General features: G+C 42.5%; 1 protein-coding gene across 1 annotated transcript in view; it reads left to right on the top strand.

Moving 5' to 3' along the window:
* Window positions 1-2,397: 2,397 nt before the first annotated feature.
* The window catches only part of zmat4a (zinc finger, matrin-type 4a), a 140,793-nt gene continuing 126,945 nt past the window's right edge, over window positions 2,398-16,245 (top strand). Inside the window, exon 1 of the mRNA XM_062384781.1 lies at window positions 2,398-2,484. Within this exon, the coding sequence (XP_062240765.1) occupies window positions 2,398-2,484 (87 nt within the window). The remainder of the gene's footprint in view (window positions 2,485-16,245) is intronic.

Here is a 16,245-nt window from a genome sequence, read left to right as displayed (position 1 = left end):
GCAGGGTGTCCTGGTGGTGGGGGACTGACGCTGGGCCCAACTGGAAGGTCGCAGCCGGCTCGTCAATTATCAGACAGGTACCCCGCTGAAGCAACTACCCGCACGCTATTTGCGGAGCGCTCTGGATGAGTGCCGAAAATGTAAATGTGGCGAAGAGAAGCCCCCGAGGATGTGACATGTTTTCCTGTTGCAGACGTAGCTTGTCGTGACAGTCCAACCATCTGGACCATGGGCACTGTGCTCAAGGGCAGATGAAAGACATTTGCCCACACTGGCTCTTTTTTTTTTTTCTTTCTTCCCCTCCATCGAATGCAACTCTGCACTGACCTAATATTCTGACCTAGTTGAAATAATCAGCAGTGGGGATATTTTGCAAATTGCATCGCTGACCCTTTTTGCACACAAGTGTTGGCCTGCAGCTGTGCAACGCCTCTAAACCTCCACCCACGTTCTGAAGCAGACATGGAAGCAGGAAGGTGCTGGGGCAATGTCTAAGAGTTTATCATATCACTATCTGTTCTTGTTTTGTTTAGATGCATGCTGCTGTACTCCCTCCATAAACTGTTTAATATGTTCCTATGAAGATCATGAAGTCTCAGGGCTCCGAGATTAGCGACTAAAGAATATTGATGCGCAATAAGTTGGAACTACTAAATTATTTGTCCCCAGGTATCATTTTAATTATTTACTTATTTGAGGTAATACATATCGTGGGTTACGATCAAAGGATTCCTATCGTTACTCCTGTTGGGATATGGCCTCTGTCCTGTCGACTTGATGTGACGACAGGACAGAGGCCATATCCTTTGTATTTATCTTTGAAATCTAACTGGGTGTAGTTATAATGTTGTCGCATGAAAATTCAGTATGTTTGCTTTTGTTGTGGTTCACACACTCACTGCATTACAACAAGCATTACTGGATCGCTTTGGCATCTAGGGAAGGAATCACAGAGTTTAATAAATATATCATATAGGGCTTTGGACACATGATCATATGGTCGGGAATAGTGAGACACTACTGCTATGAATTAATTATGAAATGGCATTATTACACTATAAAAGTTTAAAGGGATAGTTCACCGAAAAATGACATAAATATGCTGATGGAGGGCTGGCTGAAGTGATTGAGTTTGCAAAACACTTCTGGAGTCTGAGGGGTAAACAACATCGTGTCCTTCTTCAGACGTGACAAAACAGCAGAAAAAACACAACATGCCTCCATACTGCTCCTGTAGTGTCACCTGAGTGTCTATAAACCCCTGCATTCTAATTAGACTCAAAACAATTAATTAACACCCTGATTTTTGCCTGAAAACAGGTGCATTCAGGGTCCCCAAGACACCCTGAATGTAGCTACGTCCACTAGCTTAGCCACTTCCAACGGACTTTTATGTGTTGTGTTTTTCTTTTATTCAATCACGTAAGAAGCTTTGGTCACCATTGACTTCAACTGTATTGGATTCTGCTGCAACAGGATTTACCCCTGAAACTCCAGAAGTGTTTTGCGGACTCAAACACTTCACCCACCCCCCCATCGGTGTAGTGGTGGGTGAATTTTGTATTTTTTGGTGAACTATCCCTTTAACATTGCCTGATTATGTGCAGAGTAAGGATCGCCCCTCTGATGATGATGGGAAACTATCAGTGGCTGCCAGGTTTGAAATAAAGTGGTCTGTTCTCAGTATTGTAGCTCACCTCAATCAGGTCTCATGAAGCTGATATTTTACGAAAAGTGCCAGCTCACCAACACAAATCTTTAACACAAGACTTCAGTTTTTCAGCAATAATGTGAATTAGCTTCGACTTGAGTTGTAGGCTGCTTGTTTCAACTCCATGCCTTTTCTTCTACACCTGATGCGATGCCTCTGTGCACAGGATTTGGAGTTGTTGAAGATGCCATTAGAGCTGGGCTCGGTGACATAATACAAAGGAATGAGTGATGTGACTTGTTTACAACTGATTGCACTTAACAACACTTTGGAATTTGAACTCAACGACATAACGAACAGAGATAATACGTGGAAGCACTTGCTTGTCTATCGATAGAATGGGAGATATGTTCCAGAAAAGCCATAATATACCCAATGGTGGCAATAATGTCATTCTGGTGCTAATTAAAGCCACAGGTCTCTCCGCCATCCCTTTATACATGAATGATGATGTACATGAATGGTTTTTAGTGGCTCCCAGATGATGGTAGTGATGGAGCCGCCACCTCCCACCCTGCCCCGGGTGAATTGACGGCGGCTGATGAGCGCAGCGGCCAATGGGAGCGCAGCGGGGCGGAGAGCAGCGCACATTGTACTACAGTGTAGTGGCTGCTGCTGCTGCTGCTGCTGCCAACAGTGGACGGGTCTCTCGCTCAAGTCTGCCGCTCTCCACCTTCCTCTGGTTAATGGATTATACAGTTTCCCTCCAAGTGCAACACCAGCTGGCCGTGTTCCCGACACACTTCTGTCAGGGCTACAGTGTGGAGTTACAGGTACATCCCCATCCACCTGCACCAGGCTTCTTCTTCTTCTTCTTCTTCTTCTGTACCTCTCTTATTCACCGCTGGCTGTCATAAGAGGCGTGCATGGCTGCAGAGGAGTGAGTGGGACTTTACGGAGATGCTTCACTGCAGGGAAAGGCTTGGCTGTCGTGGTGCATGCTGATTTTCTTCTCACCGAGATTCTCGTTCCGTGCGCCGCCGCCGCCGGGAGACGGAGCGGAGCGGTGGCACAGCGGCGCGCTGCGGCGCACGGGCGGTTCAAGTCTGAAAAGTGAGCGGGGCAGCGTGGTGCTGGGGCTCGACCTCACGTCTAAACAAACACGCAAACAAACAAGTGAACAGGTCGTGCGTGTTGGTGCGCCAGCGGTTTGTGGAAGGATCTCTGCAGAGACCGAGTCATCCAGAGATGATCTCAAAGTCCGACTTCTCCAATCAGAGCTTCAACTTTCAAATACAATAGAGCGCAGGGGAATCAGAAGTCCATGCGCTCAGAGGCTCCTTAGCAACCATCAGAGTTTGACAATAAGCTGCTGCTGTCTGTGCCCAGGGTGTTTATTATCCCTCATGTCTCTGTTATTAAGGGATGTCAGGTTGCTCTGGATGCAGGTGCAAGGCTTGTTGATTTACTCAAGGTGACATTAAAGGTGGATTAGAGGCAGAGGCGGACACAGGAGGGAGCTGTGGGTGTTAGAGTGGACAGTGATTGGTCAGTTCTCATCACATCAAGTGCTGACAGTATATCACACGGATCAGGACAGCAGAACAACTTTATTTTTTTGCTTGTTAAGAGCGGTTGATGTTGCGGATTGTAAGTCAAATTAGCAGCTTTTTGTGTACTAACACGTGTGAAAATATTGATGTGTGTCTGAAGCACAGAAGAACTGTGATATTGAAATAATTTTGAGAATTTAGTAATTAGTCAGAAACGCAAAAGGGAATTGAGATGTGCAAATTAATAATTGATGTTTATTTTGAGGTGGTTAGATAAACATTAGATTAAATAACAGAGTCAGTTTTGTCTTCCTGATTTCTTTGTGGTGATATATTCGTCATTCAGGACTTCAGTGGCAATTTCCCTCTTGGTAGAAAATAAGGACGAGGCATGTCACAGTCTTTGCTTTGATGTCTCTCAGGTGGCTTTGTCTTTATTAGATGCAGGAATTTAAACTCTTGTTTATTTCCGCTGTTTTCCCCATGTGCTGCAGCCTCTATGTGTTGTTGTTGTGAAATGAATGCAAATCTGAAAATGGGATCATAGTATTTCTCCTACTGATTCATCTGCAGGTTATTGCCTTGACTAATCGGTTAATCTTTGTTCAATAAAATGTCAGTGCTCAATACCTCAAGTTATATTCAGGGTCAGATATATTCAGCTTACTGTTGGAAAAGACGAAGAAAACTGGAAAATCATCACATCTGAGGGTTAGGCTGTAAAACTAATTTCTAAATATGTGCTGTCATGCTGAGGCATAGTGTGTGTTACTGGGGCCACTCACAGTTCAACCACATTCCAATTACATTACTTTCCCAACAGCCGGATCGTCTGTTTAAATTTGTATATAAACAATAAACCTATTTGCTTTATTCTCTCGTACTAGCGGCTTTGCCCACGTTCAAATATATGTTTTGTTATGTGTTAAATGCAAAATTATCAATATTCTTTCTGATGCTGCAGTGATTAACAGAAAGTTCTCTGTGAGCTCTCACTTGGACATTTGTGTTCACACTTGCAGCTCATCCCCAGAGTTCAGTGCATATCTGAAAGCAGCTTGCAGAGCCGTTTTGTTCTGTTGTGAAAAGTGTTATAGGATCATTATGAAACTGTTTTGGGACGACGTAGACTATGATGGGCTGCCCCGGTCGAAGTAATTAATGGGAAACTCTGCACACTCCCCTTCATGTGCAGCAGAAAAGTGATGTTGCAAGCGGTGACATCTAACGTGGGGAGATGTCTCTTATCACAAACAGATACAAGCAGAAAATCCTTAGAAAAGTGGCCTAGGGAATAGAGCAGGTGTTCTGCAACAAAGAGGTTGCCGGTTCAAATCCCACTCTTTCCCATCTGCATGCCGAAGTGTCCTTGGCAAGATACTGAACCCCTAAAATGGCCCCTCATAAAATGTTGGGTGTACTATAAATGTAAGTCGCTTTGGACAAAAGCATCAGCTAAATGACATGTAATGTAAAGTTTGTTTTATGAGTGCAGCAGGTTTCCAAAAAAAGAATAAAGCTGCTTCATTTTGAAACATTTCCTCCTGCATCATCAGTCCAGCCCCTACTAAAGGAGCAGGTATGGATCATATGCATGTTTTATTCTGCAGCCTCTCGCTTAATGACAGGGAGAATAATGCTGGAGAACACACTCAAACTCCCTTTGCCTCATTTAAAGTCCACTTCTTCCCCCGAGGAAACTGAATGACACGTCACCATCTCCTCCTGGAAACCACAAGGTGGCTCCATCTCGGCAGCATCCTTCCTTGTTCCTTTCTAAGAGCCACATGAAAGTTGTGCACTTAACAGCTGTGCATAACAAAACAGCCGCAGATAATAAAGCTCCTTCTTCAGTGCTTTCTTTAGTATTACGGTGATTTGTTCAGGCCCTCCAGTCATCCTTTCTATTTTTGAGAAACTTCAAGCAGGAAAAAAAAACAATTCCAATCCCCCGTCTGCTGCCTGTAATTTGTTCTGCCTATAAATAAAATTCTTTGAAGCTCAGCGCTCAATAATTGTTTGCTTTTGTAAAGTTAAAATTGCCCCTGCTTCTTTGTTGCTTTCCGTTGCCTTCCTGCCGCAGATGTGTTTCAATTCTGTCTCCGTTATTACTTTCAAAGAAGGTCAAGTGAGATGGGTCTCAGTTTTTTTTAAATAGCCCACGGAGTAACAAAGAGTTCCAATAATCTGAGCTGAGCGTGTTTGTTTTCACATGGCTGGGAAGTTGTTTTGAAGCAAACAGCGAGCCAAAAGAAACCTGTATGTGAAGGTGATGAATCTTTTTCATGGAAGCAGAATAGCAAATGTTAAAGCACCCAGACGGACCTTGGCACCGCGGAGCAGCTTGAATCCTTTTTCAGAAGTGCCACTGGAAGTCTGTCTTTTTACTGTGATTTCTAATGTCCTGCACATGCAAACTGAGGCCTCGAGGGCTTGGATCAAATGTACTCTCATTTTGTCAAATCTGCGAGGGCCAAGGATGGCAGAGGATAAAATAAGGACTATGAGACGGAATGTAACACCTCACTTGCTCCCGATGATATGAAAGTTTGTAATACGTTCTCTTAATTGGATGTGGGGATCCCCTTTCATATTTTGGTACCCGTCACAGGCCATGGTCATTTTACTAAACCGGAGTCTACATTCTCATTAGCTGCCTTGCATCTCACTCTTGTGGGAACACATCTCAATTGTTAAAGTCAGTTACAGAGGTAAATGGTAATTGACTGTATTTATTTAGCGCTTTTCTAGTCTTATCAACCGAGTTCTTTATAGCACATATTGATACAGCGCTTTTTCTATTACACACTGACAGCACAGCCATTAGGGGCAATTTCCAGTTGTGCATCTTGAAGGACATCGGAAATCGGACTCAAGGGGCTGGCAAGGAACCACCGACCTTCTGGTTAGCGGACGATACTTCCTGAGACACAGCAGCCAGATTAAAGTTGAAAGGGTTTGTGAACATGTGTAGAAATTGTGACAGAAGAAACAAATAGATTTTTGTTGCCGTCTTTGCTGATCATTAATTTAGATTAGTGGTGTGTGTATTCCAAACCGGCCTGTTGGTAATGGGCTGTTTGCTGTGGGTGATACTGGTTGCACCTTTCTTTCTCAAACTGTAGAAGCAGCAGGTAAAGACCGGCTGCTCCTACTCAGAGTGCAAAATCCTGAAACTGCACCATCACTGCTGCACAAAGAGCAGCAGACTGTTTGTTCAAAGTTAACTGCATAATGAGCGGCCTGACCCCCGAACTGGAGAATCCCTTGTCATTGCTGTTGTCAAGACCGCATAACAGACAAGGAGCTGATAAGATGAACGGGTCTCGAGATATGCAAGCCACAGACAGACAGAGATTTCTGTTTCATTGAAGTTTAACCTTCAATGTTGGATTTTCAATGGCAGAGTTGTTCTGTCCCTGTAAATTATCTAATAATGCTCAGTACTCATCACAGCAGGTGAAAACATGGTCATCCTTGGACATAGGTCATGGTGCCCAGACTGCCTGTTAAGTCACGTTGCCATGCCCCTACTAGCCACAACTTCACAGATGGCAAGGTGGTGTTTGCTCCCGGAGTGTACATTAAATTTATGGTCAGACAGATTTCCTTGGAATAGTAACTAATAAGTCATAGATGACCTAATAGATAAGAGGTATGATTCCACTTATTGTGGTAATGTCAGGCAGAATTATGTGGATGGCTTAGTGGTTTAAAAACTACAAGTTTGAAAATATGTTAGTTTTTAATCCCTGCTTGGTTTCAGCACGGCTGTAACTCTTCCATAGGCTTAAAGTTAAGTGCTGTGTGAATAAGACTCAGTGAGCCTTTTATCGGAGAGAGAATTTAACAGTTCAGCACACGGATGCTACAGTTTCACGTAACAGGTGTCTGCAGTTAACATGCAGGCTGTAGTGTTTCTTTGACAGCACATGATTTGAGTTCAAATCCTCCAGCTTGATGTTGTGCCCGCACTGGAAAGAATTAATCTCATTAAGCTGGCCAGTGTCACAATTTTATTGTCGCACCAACTCAAAATTTGCCCTAAACGTCTGCTCTGGCTGAACACCAAGCTGATTATATTACTGAAGAGCAGGCAGTCTGCCCAGTGTGCGTGCTAATGTTTTCACTCAGCAGATCTGTGGAGCGCTGCGGGTCACACTGCATGGGAATAGTCCACTTAGCAGCAACCACCAAGTAACCGCTCATTGTTTTGACCTCGAGGCCTGTCATTAGAATTTGGCGTGAATTTGTGTCCCCAAGGCCAAAGTAGCAGAATGATAGAGACAGAATGGGGGATTGGTGCACAGGGAGCTGGGATTGAAAGTACCAGTCTCTGCTGAGAGCGCGTGCCTCCTCACTCATCCCGTCTGGCTAATTTGCCTCCCTGCGGACCAATGTCGGAGTGTCTCACTGGCCCCCAGGGCACCAGCTGGACAAAGTGCTGATGATAGAGGGAAACCCTTTCTGTGGACCTCACAGGTCACTGTGAGAACACAGCCGCCAGGAAGCTGCTCTCATACTTATATGTGCAGATTTTCTTTTTTACCAAATAACCAAGCAGCAAATACTCTCATTTTACTGCAATATAACATGTGCTTAGCTTGACTCAGATATAAGCTAATGATGAACTGTAAGAGGATATTAAGTGACATTTAAGGAACTAAAAGTCAACTAGTACCATAGTAGACCATCCCCTTAATTAGTCCAACTCATTTCTCTCACATAAAGCTGAAATAACATTATTACATTAACTAAATGAAGTTGATTTAGACAACACCAACGTATCTTTTTTAAAGGCAGCTAAAGTAAAATATCTACAGAGATGATGGGAAATGGATTTTAGTAAGTCCAAGAAAAAATAACATAATTAATTGGAAATTAATAAGGTAATATTGCTTTTCACCTAATCCCCCATTTAGAGGCATGAGACAAACCTTGTTTTACATAAAACAAATAACTATGCTAACTCATTATAACTCATTAAAGCAGTAATTTAAATATAGCCTCTAATCTGTAACAGAGTGACTTGCAGCATTAAGAGGTCATTCACAACCAAAGCAAATTACAGTCCAATCGTGTTTATGTCCATTTGGCCTGAGTTGAGAGTCATGACGGTGACGAGGCAGCAGTACAAAAGTGCTGTGGGGCAGAGTTGACGTCAAACAGATGGAAAGGGGAAGTTATGTGGACAAAATGCCCATTTGTGAACATACTTTTCAAAGCTCATGGAAATTGAGTTTTTAAAGATATCTGATCCAGGAAAACATCACTAAGATCGCAGAACTATGTTGGCTCGGTTTCCCGCTCATGCAAACAACTTGATTATCAGCTGCTGTATCTTTGCATTGAGCTTGTGCCCATCCAAATTCATTATGATTTTCTGAATAAACTCGAAAAGTGTACTTGAGGTTCAGATCAAGGGCAGTAATGAGCCCGAACAGCATGATGAACCACATTATCACCCTTCATAAGTTCATGACTTTGATGACTTCATTCACGATTCCCACGTCCTCTGGCTCCCCATCTCCATCTCTTCAGATAGTGTACATACTGCTGACAGTAGCAGCTTTGCCGGTGTTAACAACTGACAACTGTGACACAGAGCTGTTCAGCGGTGCCGATGTTGTGCAGACGTTATGCAGCTGGCGTTTGGCTACATGAGCTAATAATTCCTATACATATAACATAGGCGGTGGTCTAGTGGTAGAAACTTGGACTATGGGCAGAGAAGGTCTCTGGTTCGTCTCGGGTTCGACTCCACGAAGAGACAACAACAGACAAACCTGGATTGATCTGTCCAAAAATCCAAGAGTCTCCCTACCCTGTCTAGTGCCCCTGAGCAAGGCACCTTACTCCCCCAACATCTGCTCCCCGAGCGCCGTACATGGTCGCTCACTGCTCTGTGTGTCCTGCACACAGATGGGTTAAATGCAGAGGTTAAATTTACCTACCTGCATGAGTGTGTAGAGCATGTCTGTGCATGTGTTTGGTATAAATAAACATATCTTAATCTTAATATCTTAATCTTAATCTTAATCATTGTGGCTGCTATAAATGCCTGTCGCTTAAGACTAAAGACTAGTGGTTAAGACCTGGGCAAGTCATTACTGTAATGCACCTACAAACCTTTAGTGAGTCACAGTCACTCTGCAGCGAGGGAAAGGCAGACATTAGCTAGCTAGCCAGATTGCCCGCCAGTACTGGTACTTTCTGTCTCTAAGCTGGTCACAGACAGCTTGGAGACGTCCGGTGGTCACAAGCATTATATTTTGCGTTGAGCTATTCTTCTGTCCATTCCATTCTTGTGAAGATTGTATCTAAACAACACCTTGAGGGAATTTCTTAAAATTTGGTACTCACTTTCAGTTGGAACAAAGGATGACCTGATTAGAATTTGGAGGTCACTGGGTATTGTCTGAAAATAGATTAGGCTCCTGGGACAATATTTTGGGGTGTCCAGATGGCCAATGATACATTTAGCTCAATGTGCTATGTGTCTTTTGTTCTCCACACTGACTTGTGGCCAAACAAAGCATGCGCGATTGTAATTGGTCAAACTAGAAATGTAAGCAAGGAGGCTTCTTGCCCCAAAACCTTGATCCTTGCATATTCACATCCAGAATCCTTTTTTGTCTCTTGAATGTACTATCTTAAAAACACCTTGAGAGAGTCATTCGAATTGGGTACGAATGTTAAATTAGACCCACAGATTCATTTATAAGATTTCAGTGGTCAAAGGTCCCAGTGTCCTCATCGTATTGTGAATGCAATGTGTCAGGAACACCATGATTGGAGGCGAACAACGGTTATCCAGTGCAGAATAGGGACTGATGATGAAAACATAAAAGGACAGAATGGTTTGTTTTGGACTAATCCAGCGAGACAAATTACAGTACTTATTCACAGTGATGCAACTGTCTTTTAATCAAACATTTTCTCTGCAGAGCATCCTGCTTTTTGATTTGCAACACTGCCCATGATGTTCTGTACAACCACAGATATCAAAGAGCCAAATTTATATAATCTCTTGCCATATTACCCAGCCCCTTCGTCACTATTAGGACTGCTACTGCATCCACTGAATATGATTGTTTTAGTTATAGCCATGCACACTTGATTTTTGAGGCAGATACCAATATTGATATTTGGTAATTTAATTGTGATAAAAAAATATCAGCTGATAGATACTTCTTTGTTTGACATTAAAGGTTCAGTGTGTAGAATTTAGTGAAATCTAGTGGTGATGTTGCATGCTGCAGCTGAATACCCCTCATACTTCACCGTCCTCATACAATCATGAAAGAGAATCTGTGGTGGTCTTCAGTTGTCATAAAAACTCAAAACACGTTTAGTTTGTCCAGTTTGGGCTCATGTAAAAATCACGACTCAGGAATCTGAGCCTTGTTCAATTCAGTGGTTACTTCAAATAAATGTGGAGACACAGTCCACCATTACCTCAAATATTATTTAGACATTTATATACTGTAATTACCATATAGATATCATCCACATATACACACTTAAGTATCTCCACTATCCTGTATCAGCCAAATTACTGACTTGTTCAGTTTATCGGTCATGTGTCAGTTGCAAGGTTTTGCCATTCAGAGAAAAAAAAATCTTGAACACTGTTTTTTACATTTAAAAATGTTTTTATATTTTGAAAGAATCAACACTGTAAAACTACTAACCCACTCAACACAACTTCGACAGAGATGTAATACTGTGTGAGCCGTGTGCTGAAGAGGATCCTGAAACATGCAACATCCAGTCAAATTACTCAAATTCCATTTACACCATAACAGGCTAGACACTGTAGTTGCTTACCTTCACCTGTGTACTATCGGTAATGAAGTATCAGTTTAGATGTGATCGATGATTCCAAAGAATAATGACCAGGTTCCTCTGTAAAGCTATTGCAGACGTTTTAGTCACAATCTCGTAGTCCTCCACTCCCCAATGAAGTGTGCGTTTATCTTTTAGCACTGCAGTTTTGTGACTTTCAGACAGCAACTTTTTTCCAGTCTGATGATTCTAGCCTATGCTGGCATTTCCATCTTTATCTGGCCTCAGAGAGCTGCATTGGCGGCCCCTTAAAATTCTGACAAGCTCACTTTACTCTGCATCATCAGTCAATGACAGCAACAGGCCAGCAAAGATAACTACTGTTCATTTAGAAAGTTTAATTCTGGCTATTATACAGTATAAGTGATTGATTCTTTTTGCTATACTGAGTGTTTAAGACTCATCTGTTTCACTTGCAAAGTCAGGCAAAATGATGAAAATGTAGGTACTATGGAGAGGACTTATAGAGACTAAAAATAAATGATGGTCCGTACCCCTGACAGATTAATCATCACCGGCTGCACGTTTGCAAATGAGGTTTGGATGCTTTAATTTGCTACACATCAGCATTCTGACAACGGTGGATGATGTATTGATTCTACATTTAGATCTAAAAAACTGCTCCAAAGAGGCAGCTCTTAGGATTTTAAATGTATTTTTTCAGAAAGAATGCTCGTACCGTCACGAAAGTGTAAAGCTCTGTAGTGAGGTCCATAAAAAATGAATTCTTTCACAACTCTCAACTGCTTTTGCTGGGTTGGCATCTCCTCATGGTGATTTACAGACTACTTTAATGGAGTTGTGGTCAGAGAGGAATTAGTTTACTGCACTGGCCAAAACTGGATTTTTGATAAAAGAAGAAGGCCTGCTGGTCACAGTGCTATGTCAGTGCTGTGAAGCTCAGGCCAACCCTAACCATTACTTAAACTCCAATTATCATTGCCTTTTTAAATTTGCCAATTTGAGACATCTGTAAAATGGTGTCCTGTTGATTTATAATACCTCTCATGACCTGTGGACACTGTGATCATCTTCCAATGTTTCCAAAGGTTCTTGCATTACTAGTGACTGGTCTAAGGATTGGATGGGCAGGATGTCTTCCAGTTTGTCCTAACTTTTTTGCCTCAGAGCAGACAAATAAATAAGGAGAAGGAATGCAGTTTGTTTGTGTGCAGAACCGTGCTGGACAATGGAAAAGAGATATAAACATATTCTGTGCTGTTTGTTCTGTGAATCCGTTTTAAATACTGCAGGTAGGCAGAGTGTCCTTTGGGAGTTCCACAACACTTCCATTGTCATTGGGGGTAAAAAACACTTTTTACCTTACTATGCTGTTCCATCTATAAACCATTTTCACTGGAGGTGGGTTAAGAGGCTACTTGTATTTTGTCATTGTCACATTGACGACGTTAGCATAAAAGCTGTTTATATACTAGTGAACAAACAACAGTCGTCGAGACCTGGCTCTAGCGGTGGAAAGCAATTACTGTCATGACAGGAATATCTATCGAAATCCAACAGAACCACTTGTTCTGTTAAGTGCAGACGTCATCCCAAAATGTCAGACCTGAGACAAAATATCAGCGTTAAACACACGCAATTTAACAGCAGTGGATGTTAGCATTGGTTAAATATGGCAAGAGGTTAATATCAGTTCTCCTGTAGTCATCATTGCTCATCAAACATTAAGTGGTGAAGTCGACTTTTTCACTGGAGCTAGGGACATTCACTGTGACAGGTTCAGTCATTATTTTTCAATTGGGTTATTAGTTTTTCTCAAACATTTTTAATGATAATGATGTTTTAATTAGCTCTGGCCTATCAGAGGTAATCTGACTGCAGTTAATATTGGTTTGGACTTTCATAACTGTGTATGTAATCTATGCACAGTATCTTCTGTTGCTCATCGTCATCTTGTTTTATCACCTCCCCACCACACATGATTAGCTGTCAATGAATGGCTGCCCAGTGTCCAGTGAATACTGGTTCATCCAGCTGGCTCATCTTTTGAAAATCAGTTATTTCGCCACCTTTCTTTGCATATTTCATTTACAATTACTTGCTGATGGTTCAGGTGTTGGGTGGTTAGATGAATTTTAAGTGTGGAGACATGCACTGTGCACTTACGGTACAGATTGGAACACAATGTGATATCAGGGGCTGGTATCAGTCATGACCTTTTGAAATGCCTCCTCTCTTAACTTTTGAGAGCACTGGGCTCTGTGCTTTCGACTCTCTTAGAATTAAATGATGGAAAGAACACTCAGGGGCAGATCTGCCACAACAGCTTTGCAAAAGAGGAATCAATGGTCTTTGTGTGGGACGTGCAGAATCACCCCAAGTGAATACAGAAGCACTCAAACTTACAATAAATTAACACATCAGTAAATTAACAACACAGACGATATGAGTGGAGCAAATATATTGAAACTTTCATGACTTTGACTACACTTTTCATTACAGTTCTTCCCTGGTTCTAAGAGATTATTGCTCATGGCAGGAAGAGGTTTAGACAGAGGCAAATGTATCTGTAAGGACCAGTTTGTCATACTACAGACTGGCGGTGAGTAGATCTCAGTATGGCGGTGTTGGTCAGAAGGTTGATGGCAGACTGAAACAAATATGTACTGCATGGCCAAAGCATTTTTTGCATTCATGGTCACCACGGGATATGTCCGAGTAACTTTGGTGATCCACTCTCTTTTCCAGCACCACCAGCAAGCTGACACATTTTGATTCTACCTCAGGTTATCTACATCTATGGAGCGATTTAACATTTGGTACAAAGATTTTTTAGGCCCCAGAGGATGTGTCCTCGTCTTATTTTTGATCCTCTGAGTTTATCAGCCTTGGACTGGTGATCTGTCCAGGGTGCACCCTGCTTCTTTTCCAATCGGCTGAGATTGGCTGCGAGCCTCCCTTGCCGCAAAAGATAAGTAATATAAATGATGGATGGGGGGGTGAATTTTCATCAGTCGCCAAAAATACGCCAGTTTTTCATTCATCCAGGTAAATGTCTTAACACCTAGATGGACAATTTCTGATCCTCCAACTTTTCATCTAATACAAGCATGCTGACATTTTTGATGAAAACCAGTATATTCATGTTCCGACAGTCACATCTTTGATGTTCCCTTGATATTTTGTCATCATCTGACCAAAATATCAATTTGCTGGATAGGTGTGACCAACATGAATGACATTTCTATCGTCCTCACTTGAAATTATTCAAGCATTCTTGCACAGTCAAGCTGTCCCCAAAAGATACACATCCTGTGTATGCTGCACAAAGGTCTTTTGGCTTTCACTGGAGTGTCCACAGTACAATAAGACTATATTGGTTACATTGCCCTTGTGTGAGAGACAATGAGAAGAAAATAGACTTTAGAGGTCAAAATATCTATTGTTTTGAACTTAGTGTGGTTCTGATGTCATGACAGCAGTTGTGGCCTGTGGGTCTTATGATCAGCATCTGAACTGTCCTCTGCCAAAGGGACACCTACTGGAAAGGCCAGTATGAGTCCAGCCCGTCTGCGCTGGCATTCATCCAGCTTCCCAGATTTATGCCCTCCCTAACGAATTACAACTGACCTTTTATGGCTTCAACATCTGCTGGGCACTCACTGCTGTGACCTCCCTTTCATCACTGCACACATTCCCTCCCACTGTTTTCATCAGCTTTTTCATTTCCCTCCCCCGCCCTCCCCTCCCCACCCTCGGGCATCCGGCCCCACAGAGTTGGCCATATCTGATTTGCTGATGGCGCGTCATGGTCAAAGTCAGACAGTAAATAGTGTTGACTAGGTGTGAGAAACAAGCCGGCTTCCTACTAATTTGATCATCAACACGGTGCCTGCTGCATTGTTTCCTCTGTGACTTCTCCGTGCAGTTCTGTAATGAGCTCAAGTCGGTGTTCAGAGACAGCCCCGCTGTGATGACATCAGATATTGATGATTGAATTGTGTAGAGATCCCACGTATTGCTCTGGGATTGGATGCCTTTCTTTATCCAATTACGCTCGGTGAAAATTATTATTTTCCCTGCATCTCATTTGGAAGAGAGTCAACCTCTTGCAATAATAGTAATGTATCTGACAGTGAAATCCATTAGCTTAGTGAACTGATGGCAGCAGAGAAGGACCTGTTCCCTGAGTGAGCAGTGGTTGCTCTTTGGAGAGCTGTACTTCACCCTCCTCAAGCTCAGCAGGACTGTTGTGGCTTTTCGTCCAGAGCTGCTGGGTGACAGACTCGATCAGGTGCAAGGAGAAGGTGTCACTGTTATCTTGTTTTAATCTCAACAAGATGTGAGTATTCAGCAACGTTGCTGAAGGCCCTGTTCACTTCTGATGTTAACTTCCATAGACATCTGATCAAAAGTGGTTAGCACTAAGGACGTTTGTTCACATCTGACATTGGAATGTGAGATCAAGTGTCTCCTCCCAGCTCTATATGCAAATAAACACATACGTCATCCGTGTTCATGAAGACCAATTATTGCACTTGTAATTAGGTCTGAGTTTAGAGACGGGCTCAATGACCATGTTTGTGTGTGTGTTTGTGTGTTGGTGCAAGCGAGAGAGAGAGAGACAGAAAGAGAGGGAGCTTTGTCAGCAGGGGCTGAATGATTGAATGTGAGCAGCCATGAAGAAAGATTTTACCTGTTTAATTAAAGTTCAGTTTAAACCATAGCGGCTCAGAAATATCAGCTGAGTAGGTTGTCCTTAAATTGTGACCTCAAACAAAGAGGTGTGAGTGCAGATCTCAGGACGTATTTAAAGGGGGTTAACAATGAATAACAGTAAACCCAACAGGCCGGGCCTTGTCCTCCGATGTCTTTCTCAGTCACTTGGAGGGTCGGGCTGAAGGAATCAAGGCATAATCGGACATGGGTGAAAGCATATTAGATTCAACATACATAGATGTATTATGGATCAAGTTTTCTCAGAGTAACGTTGGCATGTCACTCAAAGCAAAGGATGTCCTGCAAATCATTGGGCTGAGCATTATGCTACACCGGCTGTTACATTTGAACTTTTTTGAAGTTGAAAAAATTGCCCGTCCAACAGAGTTAGGAGAGATAAAACTCAAACAAGCAGAATTCAAATTGCTGTGTATATCTTAAGCTCTTCCTTTTCTGCATTAAATGCCTTTGATCGTGTTGAAGTCTGTCTTTGCTGCGTGTTCCTGTCAGTCT

Source organism: Platichthys flesus, chromosome 3, assembly GCF_949316205.1.
Source record: "Platichthys flesus chromosome 3, fPlaFle2.1, whole genome shotgun sequence".
Taxonomy (NCBI): Eukaryota; Metazoa; Chordata; class Actinopteri; order Pleuronectiformes; family Pleuronectidae; genus Platichthys; species Platichthys flesus.
Note: the sequence above shows the minus strand (reverse complement) of the source record. Positions and strands in the feature narration are given on the sequence as shown.